At 35.6% G+C, this 11,065-nt stretch overlaps 2 protein-coding genes across 2 annotated transcripts; one reads left to right on the top strand and one right to left on the bottom strand.

Moving 5' to 3' along the window:
• Nucleotides 1-287: 287 nt before the first annotated feature.
• On the bottom strand, nt 288-1,151 carry LOC115984911. The gene has a single exon (XM_031107897.1). It carries the CDS (start codon nt 1,149-1,151, stop codon nt 288-290), a length of 864 nt encoding a protein of 287 aa, XP_030963757.1.
• Nucleotides 1,152-8,606: 7,455 nt separating this feature from the next.
• Nucleotides 8,607-10,338, top strand: LOC115983813 (F-box/kelch-repeat protein At3g06240-like). Its single transcript, XM_031106636.1, has one exon. The coding sequence runs from the start codon at nt 8,663-8,665 to the stop codon at nt 10,061-10,063; it is 1,401 nt and encodes a 466-aa protein (XP_030962496.1). The 5' UTR covers nt 8,607-8,662; the 3' UTR covers nt 10,064-10,338.
• Nucleotides 10,339-11,065: the final 727 nt, after the last annotated feature.

Genomic DNA, 11,065 nt, shown 5'->3' with positions numbered 1-11,065 from the left:
GCAAATTACAGTAAACTCACTTGTGGTTTGGCCTGTTTTCACCTTGCCTACCTTTGATTTAAAAATTAGCACTTTGCTTACCTGTGTTTAGCTCTATTTGGTCTCCGTTACCCACCTCTGACTTTTCCGTTAAAAAACAACTTTTACCACCAAAATATAACATAACATGAAAGGCTAGGGTTTAAAGAATGACTCATTCTTTTCTCCAGAACTTGGTGCACTGGTTCTCGGAACACCGTGTGAATTACCTGAGCATTGGCTAGCCTTGACTGCCCAGCAAAATCTCTCTAAGGTTGGTTATTGTTGTATCGGTCCGACCTGAAATCCCTCATCTCTTGAGATATAACCTTGGCCTTCCCCTTCCCCTGGTACTGGTCTTCCTCGACCCTCTTATACTTATCAATTCGGTCCATGAGTTGGCGTACACTGGTGGTAGGTTTCCCAACCAAAGACTTCCATAAAACGTGCTCGGCAGGTAGCCTAACCTTGAAAGTCCTAATGGCTACATCGTCAAAGTCACCATCTATCTCATTGAATATCTCCCAGTGTTTGTCTGAGTACATTTTCAGGGTCTCCCTCTCTTTCATGGTTAAGGATAGTAGAGAATCTAAGGGCCGAAGAATCCTACTACAACTAATAAAACGAGAGCCAAATGCCCGGGTGAACACGTTAAAGGAATCTATGGAACCTACCCCTAGGCCATCGAACCATCTCATCGTCACGGGCCCCAGGCTGGATGGAAACACCTTGCACATCAAGGCCTCGTTCTTGGAATGGACAGCCATTCTCTGGTTGAAGTGGCTTACATGCTTCACAAGGTCCATTTGACCATTGTAAATGATGAACGTTGGCTGATTGAAGTGCTGAGGAAGTCTTGCCCCTCCGATCTTGCGCGTGAAAGGCGACTTGGAAATTTGGTTCAACGCCCTGCTCATAGTGTCGTTTCCCAAGCCTTTGCGAGGCGGGCTCTTATACCTTCGTTCATGATGGTGCTCCTCATTGTAGGAGAAAGACTCACTGGGTGGGGTTCTTGACCTTCGTTTATAGCTAATATCCTCTTCATCATCAGAGGAAACATCAGAATTGGAGGGAGTTTGCTTTCGTCGTGCATGACACAACTTCTTCTTTAAATGATCAATCTCTAACTGCATGGCCCTAGCATTCTGCTCTTGAGAGACATGACTCCTACCTCAAGAGTGGCTTCTACTAGTATGCATGGTATGCACACTAACCTCCCGGTCCCTCCTGCGATCAACATTGAGGAAATCATCTTGACGTTGGGACCCCATAGATTCTTCTTGGTGTGGACTTGATCCTACCATGATCAATCGTTATACTCATTATCACACAAGTAATTTCCCATAGACGGCGCCAATTGTAAGAACCCGATTTGAAGCCCAAGCCCAAATTGTAAATGGATATAGACCTAATGAGCCCAATACAATGAATTTGTAGAGAGTGGGTTGGAAAATTAGACTTTAATGAGTTGGATAACAGGTAGAATGGACTTAAAAGACAATCAAATAAAAATAGACTGGATTCATCTAAGTAAATTTGTCCTCGGCATAACTTGAGGAGGCCAGTTCTTGTATATATCAGTTAAAAATGATTACAGACACAGTTTTAATTGCTACAGTTCTTTCTCTCTCAATTCCCGACCCTTCCTCTCAGGGTCTTCTCTCTACTTGATACTATCTCTTTCTTCTCATCTTTACTCTACACGTGGACGGTAGACTGCTTAAGTTGATCATTGTCCCATTAGCACCCTCCTGAAATCTTTGGGAGTAGCTGTAAGGCTGAAAAATATTGTTTACAGATTACTTCCTCATTTATAAGACCAGAGAGTTAGTTACAAAGTATTTAATGTGGTAGTAGCAGCTTTCTTTTAGGCCTTTTTGAGCTCCCATCTCTTTTATACATTCATAATACACATCCTTATTAGTGAAACTTCCTAGAAGGTCACCTTGAATGGTAGGATATACATTTGATTTGTGTTTTGTCTATTCGAGGATATATTTCTCCTCAACCTGCCTTCCCAACCTTCTTATTTGTAACCTACTCATGAGGCTTTGAGCCTTACATCCTTATTATTGTTTACTTGTTCTCAGAACACCCAACGTTCTCGGCCTAGGCTCAAGGCCCAATATATAATTTTGGGCCCTTATCCCTACACACACACACACACACACACACACACATATATATATATATATATAAATTTTCACTATTTTTCTAACTCTTTTTGATGAATTCTCATTGATTTGTGAAATTTCATATAAGTTTCTTGTTATATATTTTATATTTCCAATAATAGATTTATTAAGAGATATTCCTATTTGAGATTCAATTTATTTTTCTATACTTTTCACTTTTTTTTCTTATAGATTTTTCATAATATATAATAATAAATTATGAAATGACAAGAATAAAAATAAATTTTAAAGCATAGAATAATAGAATCTAATTTATCAAAAAAAAAAAATCACTTAATAATATAATCACAAAACAGTCTAAATTAACAATTAACCTGCCTAAATAAAGACAAATTTAACACATAATTCAATAAATTAACCCTAGCCAAACTAATATTAATTTTATATAGAGAAATAATTATCATGTTTCAGACGAAACATTTAAGAAAAATAGATGATTTTTTTAATTAAAAAAAAAGGAATTTTAAGTTAACTTGACCAAGGTGATGCATATGGTGAAAAAAAAGCTTAAATCTAATTTCTAATTTGATTTTGGTGGAGAGAGAGAGAGAGAGAGAGAGAGAGAGAGAGAGAGAGGGTGTATAGAGCATGGCTATGTGGGAGATTGGGTGGCTAATGTTGATAATCTACCATAAGATAGATTGACTTACAAAAATTGAAACCTTCGATTGTGAAAAGAAATTGATCACTGATAATGATTTGCTATACTCATAACAATTGGGTTAGATTTCTATTGACCCTCAATTTTGGGGGCCTTCTTGTGGTAGGGTGAGAGCACACTTTTTTTTTTTTTTTCAATCAAACTAATTATTGACCTAAAATTTAAGGGCCTTAGGAAATGGCCTAAGAGCAAACTTGGTCCCTACAGGACAAAGATCAATATAGTTATATATTTTGAAAATTTAACTGTAGGATTGCATGTTTATTATGTCCTTAATAGGCACGTCAAATTTCGTGTCAATCAAATGTTATTTATAATTTGATCCATAAACTTATTTTTTATGCATAATATACATTATCTATGTAACTTAATTTTTAAAAATATTTGTACTATTTTATTTGTTATTAGATTTGATTATATTATCAAAAAATATATATTTCAAAAATTTATATATAATTTTTTTATTAAGCCGTGCATCGCACGGGCATAATACTAGTCTAATAAATTTCTCAGATTTCATAGCTACCCACTTGCTCTCTCATTAATTTTAATTTCTAGATTTGAAACCTCCGTTGTTATAGATTTCAATTCGAAATTTCTCTCTCTCTCTCTCTCATGGCAGTGATGGCACTGGCACTGGCATTGTGGCACACTATGAAATCTATGGTGTGCCTCCAAAAGGGAATTGAAAGTTGAAACTATGATAAAGATTTGCAAGTCAAAATTTGTAGATCTGCTGCGAGTGTTTCGACTAAATGTTCTTTTTCTTTCTATTTATAATTATTTCAAGAGATTAAAAAACAAAAACTAAGATCAAAAGTGCCTTTGATTGTTTTAAGAACTGTGACTTTGGGATCATTTTAGCATTTTAAAAGAACTATTCAAAAAACGGTTGAGCTGTTTTGGTTTTCGGTTTTCACAGTTAACCGACGGGTTTTCTGTTAATCCTAGTTTTTACTATTTTTCGGTTTTTAATCATAATTGGACCGAATTAGTGGTCGGTTCCCGGTTGAATTGGTTGAACCGGCCAATCCGGTTCGGTTTTTAAAACCATGGAACTAACTTGATCCTCTTGGAGGAAAGTCACGCTTTACAATACTCTCCAACATCAATGATTTTCTTGAACTTTGCACTCATTTCGAACCATAAACCAATCAGACCAAAAATTCAGCTCAAAATTTTTATTTTTCCTTACTAAATCTCTCTCTCAAATGAAAACTTTCAATTTTTCTAATGAAGCTATCTTCACTCTCTAGCAAAACTCATATTCTCTCTCCAAAAAACCACTCGTGACTCCTAAACTTTCTCTGCGACAAAATTTCTCTCTCTCTCTCTAAAAAGTTATAGAAAATCAGTTTTCCTTGCTAATAAATTCCTCTCTCTCACAAGAAAATTTTCACTTTTTACTAATAAACTTCTCTCTCACTCTCTCTCTCTCTCTAGAACATATCTCATGATTTCTTTGCTACAAAATTGTGGGTTTGTAAAGCATGTAATTGCTCTGGGTCTTTAGCTGTTTGGTGTGAGAAAACCTCAAATATATTTTGTTTTAAACCTAAAGAGAAAAAGAAGGAAACTTTCTAATTGATTGTTGATGAGATTAGTTATATTTTTATTATGTTTTAGAACTCATAATTTATAGATTTCTTTGTAGTTTTTACTGTTTATATTTTGTGCAATATTAAATTATATGAGGTACGATGATAAAAGTAAAAGTCAATAATGATTTTAGAGTTTTTTTCGTTCTTTATTTTTATTTTTATTTTTTAATGTGGAAGTCTTACTTAAGGCAATTTAATCTTGATAAATGGAAATGTTTTTAACTGTTTTTTCTTTATTTTATCACATTCTCTATATGCCAGTAATTACAAATGGTTTCCTTTTGTTGAGATAATAAATGAGTGTTTGAGTTATGGGGTTTGGTATTTGGATGAGAAAATTGAGTAGTTGAGGAAGTATTTGTGATGTTGCTTGAATTTTTAGTAGTTTTAGGATATGAAAGTTGTAAGTGTTCAGAAAACAAAGGCCTAAGCCCACTTAGAATAGTGATATCTTGTCTTTCAAATCAAGCCTAAACAATAGAATTTTCTCTAGAGAGTGGGAAAATAATTCAAATGCAATTCTAAGCTAAGTTCAAGTCTAAGGCTGAAGAGCCCATAGTAACAAAGAGGTGTAACACAAGTAGCGAATGAGAAAAAATGCTCTCTTCAACAGGTTCAAGGATTAGTTTCTTATATATATACTTTGTTCAAGTTCTACACCAAATAATGCACTGTTTACTTTCTTGTTATTCCATTTCTTAGAGAGTGCCCATCCCCCATTTCTAGGAGACTCCCTTCCTTTTATATCCCCCTTTCTTGCTCCTAACCCTCCACATGTATGCCTCCAGGCATTCCTAAGGATATTTGTCCTATCAAAACTCTGCTGAAAATGGTGGAAATGGCTGCTAGTTGTGAAGTTACTTTTCAGGAGTCATTTCTTCATTAATGCAGCTGATAAGATTGGTGTAAGGCATTCAATGCGGAAGAGGAAAGTGTTCCTTCCAGGAAACTTCCTCCTATCGTCTTGCCTCCATCGCTATCCCTTTTCCTTACCTTGGAACATCACAAGATGCCAATTTTTTTGGTTTTGTTTCCATCCTCGGGTGGATGAAATCCTCGGAGCACATTTATCTCTTCGGGCTTGGATTAAGCAAATTATTCCCTGGTCCAATCTTCATTGGTCCTCGGACCCCCCACAAAAGTATTTTATATTTTGAATTTAAATTTATAAATTTCAAATTTCAAAATCATTTAATCAATTTAAAAAATAAGGTCTACAAAATAATATGTCAGTCTCTTACAAATGTTGAAAAATTTGACTATTCCAACCTTAAAAATTTAGATTAGTAGAGCAATTACATTCAATATTTGGAAACCAATTCTATGAATTTTTTTTTATTATATAAAATATGAATTAAGAAAATTGAGTTTCAAAGCACTTAGAAATATTTTGGTAAAACATAAATACTATTATACAGCAAAATAAGTATAAATAGGTTTTAAAAAAAATATAAAAATTGTTTCAAATTAATTTGTAAAGTATCTTCGCATCGCGTGAGAATTTATCTATTTTATATATAACATACCAAATAAAAACCATCATTCTCTAGGCTAGAAGTTTGAAATCGTTCTAGATGTGGACTAGAGAGAGAGGAGAAGCCTAGCTACAATGTCGCCTTACCAAGTTCCTAAGGCCTCATGATATCCATGAGATTCTGGGCTTAAAACTTCTTGCCAGCATTTTCGGGCTACTCCCATGGGATTCCTTTCTGTAATAATCTGGTGCGTGTGAGACGGGGGCACTGCATATACTCAAGGGAATACTCAGATACTTGAAAAGGTCTGGACACCCTTGTTTGTCAAAAAAAAGAAGAAGTTATGTTTAGGGTTTTGAGGTGGCAAGAGAGGAGTCCTAACATGAGTCTCTTTCCTTTATATATATATATATAAAACCTAACTTAGGTCCTCTTTTTGGAATCCTAATGTGGGTCACTCTAATGTTGCAGTCTAATTAAAGAAATTTTTTTTTTTGAATCCTAATCCCTTTATTCATGGACTGGTAAATCAATCATAACAAACGAAATAATATCTAGAGGAACAGACTTTATCCAAACTGAAAGGGAAAATAAAGTCTTGTTCTTTTGGCTAAGGCATGTGTCACCTCATTACCTTGGCTTCCAATATGAAAGAAAGAGAAGCTCTGTAAAGAGCTGGCAAAAGACACAATGTCTTCGATAAGATGACCAACAGAAGAAGGGACATATCCCTAAGCTTAAGAGAGTTTATAACAATCTCAAAGTCTCCTTTGAAGGATGAGTGATGAACCTGGTTTCATTGATGAATTAAACCGCTCTCCTTGCTGCTAACATATCTAATGTCACCACAAATGAAGGCTTTTTGAGTTTTCTATGAGAGTGCAACTATGACTTCACCATTGGAAACAAGTCCAATACTAGTCGAGCTTGACTCATCAAACATTGCACCATCAAAGTTTGTTTTTATGGATCCCATCGCTAGAGGAGACCATTTCTTTCTAATTGTACTTTTCTTTCTTGGTTGCTGCACTTCGAAACTCTTGAAGCTGTGAAGGTAATCCTTTGCAAAGCATGCAATTTAATCCAAAGGCACAGAATTTTCCAGTAAACGACTTTTGTGTCTGTGATTCTATGTAGCCTAAGCCGTGATAGAAAATAGGGCTAGGAGAGAGGGTTTTCACAAACTAGTTCCACCAAAACCGCAAAAGAGCTCGATGATGCTTTATCTTTGTCCAACTAACCAAATTCAGTTTCCCAAATAGGCTGAACTTTTTTTCAACCCCACAAAGCATGCAAAATAATTTTTGGAACTTTAGAGTATACATGATAGGTTGGATCACTTTGAATTTTTCTATACTATAAATTAGCTTTTGTAGGCAAAGCATTAGAACAAGGTTTCCACATAAAATGTTTGATCTTACTCAGTACTTTAAGCTACCAAATTCCTTTCCAAAAAGATTTCTTAGCTTCTGCACTTTGAGTTTGGACATGAGTTTGTGTGGAGCCTTCACAGAGAGCTTAGTAACCCATCTTTACTGAATAAATTCCAATCCTTTCCTTCAGCCAAATTAGCACATTAGATCGTGGGATGGAGCAGATAGGGATGGACTTAATTTGTTGAGCTTTGGGAGGATAGAAACATAGATCAATGAGATGGGTATTCCACCAACACGAATGTGGATCAAAAAGGGCATCCACTATTGCATCTAAAGAGAGAAAGTAGGAGGAGATAACACTCTTCCATCACCATCCTTCAGCAATTAATAGGATACCTTTCCAAGCAAAAGAACCTGAGGAGGATTTAGCTTAAAAAATAGAGCAATTTGGGAAGTATTTTGCCTTGAAGACCCAATAGAACTCGTATCTTGAACCAAATGCCACACCCATAGCTTCATTAAATTTAGCACGATCTCTAAAACCCAAATCTCCAGCCAATTTTGGTAAACACATGGACTCCCAAATTTTCCTATGAATCCTCCTTCTATCACCTCTCAAACCCTACTAAAATTTTCTAATTAACATTTCAATATTTTTTAGGGAGAAAAAGTTTGAGCTACGAGGCTAGCAGCATGTTGTAACTATTTTTTTTTTAAAAAAATAGACTATGTATCTTGAACCTAACATGTGTGTGTGTGTTATCTATACTACTATTTAAGGGGCTTTCCCTGTTTGGATTGGACATTTTTTTGATTTCAAAATACTCCTATATTTTTCCACGTTCAAGTAAAGACAAAACTAAAGGATGGTCTAGCAAAAATACTTGTTTAACTTGCACTAAAATATTGCCTATAAAATAAGAACACTCTCTCACTAACCCACTTCTTCAAAGCAACTATATACTTATTGTTTTTTTTTTTGTTTTTAAAAGAGAAAAATAAATTAAACAACTCACGTTGCTGTTGTTTTTTTCCCTATAAGAAAAACCTACGTTTCTAATACTTTATTATTATTTTAAAAAATCATTCCAACGTTTTTTTTTTTATTGGAAAATGTTATAATACTAAATTATAATGGAGGCAAATTAAGCCATGAATACATAATTGGGCCCCCTCTTGCTTCCACAATAGTTGGACTCGGCTGTATCCATTACCCAGACCCGGTCCACTCTATGCATCTGCAAATAAAAATATATCATGGGCCGACCTAACGGACTAGCCGACTAGGGAGTAAAGGAGTATATATTAGGGATTTCATAGTAGTAGTCAATCGAAAATGTCGAGGTCGAGAAGGTGCAGCTTAGGTTTAAGGTCCGACGATTCGAAGTGGAGGTGGGGGCGGAGGTCGAGAAGGTGCAGCTTAAGTTTAAGCTCCGATGATTCTGATTCGAGAAGGTGTAGGTTAAAAAGTTTACCAGAAGAGTTGGTGGAAGAGATCTTGGCATGGCTTCCAGTAAAATCATTAGTTCGTTTCAAGTGCGTTAAAAAGTCATGGTCAGCTCTTTTCCAAACCCGAACTTTCATTGCCAAACACCTTCGTTACAATCAGTCTAAAACTAAAAACCATCCAAATCCAACTCTTCTTCTCGAGATCCTTGGCGAAAGAAGTCTTGTTTCAAAATACCTCCTGCAATCTCATCATCACGACGAGGCCAATGACCACCGAAGTGTTTATCATGATCACCTCCCGCAATATCATCATGATGTTGGTTCTGTTTCTGATGAGTGGCTTGTTCTTGAAGAAGAACGACGACTACCTTTTGTGGACTACTTTCAGGGGGAGAATATGATGAGTGGCTTGTTCACAGATGGACTACTACGCACCAACATGTTTGCTTGCATCAACGGCATTATTTGTATTGGCGGTCTATTCAATTGCTACCCCTCCTTTCATGGCTTTGTTTTATGGAATCCGGCGATCAGAGAAGGTAAAACCGTTGCCTATCCCATAACCAAAACTCCTGATTTTGTTCAATCAAAAAAATCGTTTTCCTTTTTTGCATTTGGTTATGATCAAATTTCTAATGACTACAAGGTGGTTAGAGTTGAGAGATATACTTTGAAATATGCAATCACAAGCTACTACAATTCTTTTTATGTTTACTCCCTAAGGGCTGATTCCTGGACCCAAATATTTAGCACCCCTTTTCTTCATTCAAACGTTAGTGTGGATACTCGTCATGATGAGATATACTTTAATGGAGTTCATCATTGGCTTGGTTTCCCCAACGAAGAACCAGGGGAGAGATATAATAATCGCATAATTATATCCTTTGACATGAGCCATGAGGTTTTTCAAATAATAAGGTTTCCAGAGTTTTCAACAAGCAAAAGCGAAAGGCTTGCTGTATTCAATGATTGCCTTGCTTGTATTCTTTATGGTATCACTGAATGCATTGATATTGATATATGGGTGATGCGTGAATATGGGGTCGAGGATTCTTGGACCAAACAGCTTGTTGTAAATCCCCCTGTACCAATTACATGTCCAGTACGATTTTTCGGGAATGGAGAATTCCTTCTGTTTGATAAAAATTGGGCAATGGTTTTGTATAACATTGGTTCTCAAGAAATTAGGATTCTTCAATGCACAGGCTATCCACACACATCCCTGCCATTGGAACTTGTCGATTACGTGGAGAGTCTTGTTTCATTCACAGGTGGAAATGTGTTTTAGAGTTATTTTGCCTGAGCTCCTAGTTATTTATATCAAAAAATATTGTTTCAATAACTTATGTGTGTCTTAGAGAAGATGATATTGCATCTCATATGGATGGTGTGTTTGTTAATTTATTTAGAGTGAGAGCTAAATAACATCTCAGCTATTGCTAGCTTTGTTGTCTATTTGTTCTAGTAAAATTTACAAGTACTTGGTTACTTGAGGAGCTGTATCACTGGGTAATGTGACAAATTAAGTTTTATATATTTTGATGGAAACCATATTTATTGGAGGTAGATGACTCTATTGCTAGCTTTTGTGAAATTGTTCACGTTGTTGATCTTTTTACTTACAAATTTAGATGGATAGTTTTTCATGTTCTGTTATTCATCATGATGTGCTTCTTTTAGCCAAGCCACAGGTTTGTGTTCTGTTCAACCTTGTTTCCATGTGTTGTTGTTCTATTAAGCCTCCTTACATGATCTCCTTATTATCCTTGTCTGTTGCACGCCCAATACTCCAAATACGAAATAATCCACTGCTTTCCTTCCTTTCCATTCTTTTCTTTCTCCTAGGAATCCTATTGCAAACACAATTAACCTTTTAGACAATGTCGTATTTTGGAATTTATATTTTATACCGGCAATCCTACTCTTAGTGTCACCACATCTTCAGAAGTTGTCACCATAGCTTTGACTTTGAATTATTATGTTATCTGTAGGATGTACTTACAGTTAAGTTATTTCAGTTACTCCTAACCTAAGCCGAGGGTCCTTATATGTCAATTGCCCAATGCTTTGAGTCTGACCTCTCCAAGTTCAACAACCATTCCAAAAGCTTTATTGCAAGGTTCGTAAAATGTTTCTCTGGCCTTCTTTCTTATACTACTAGTATATTTGATTTTCGTGATGCTTATTTTTTTTAGATTTCCCATATATGATATATGCTCTCCGTTTTGCCAATGTTATTAATCGATATGAAATTCCCTGATGATTTTCTGTTAGATCCTAATCTTCTCTT

This window comes from Quercus lobata, chromosome 4 (genome assembly GCF_001633185.2).
Source record: "Quercus lobata isolate SW786 chromosome 4, ValleyOak3.0 Primary Assembly, whole genome shotgun sequence".
NCBI lineage: Eukaryota > Viridiplantae > Streptophyta > Magnoliopsida > Fagales > Fagaceae > Quercus > Quercus lobata.
This window is presented reverse-complemented; position numbering and strand designations above follow the sequence as displayed.

Bases quoted from the DNA above. Each gene is read 5' to 3' on its own strand.
- LOC115984911 (XM_031107897.1), bottom strand. From the start codon at position 1,151: ATGCAGTTAGAGATTGATCATTTAAAGAAGAAGTTGTGTCATGCACGA.
- LOC115983813 (XM_031106636.1), top strand. From the start codon at position 8,663: ATGTCGAGGTCGAGAAGGTGCAGCTTAGGTTTAAGGTCCGACGATTCG.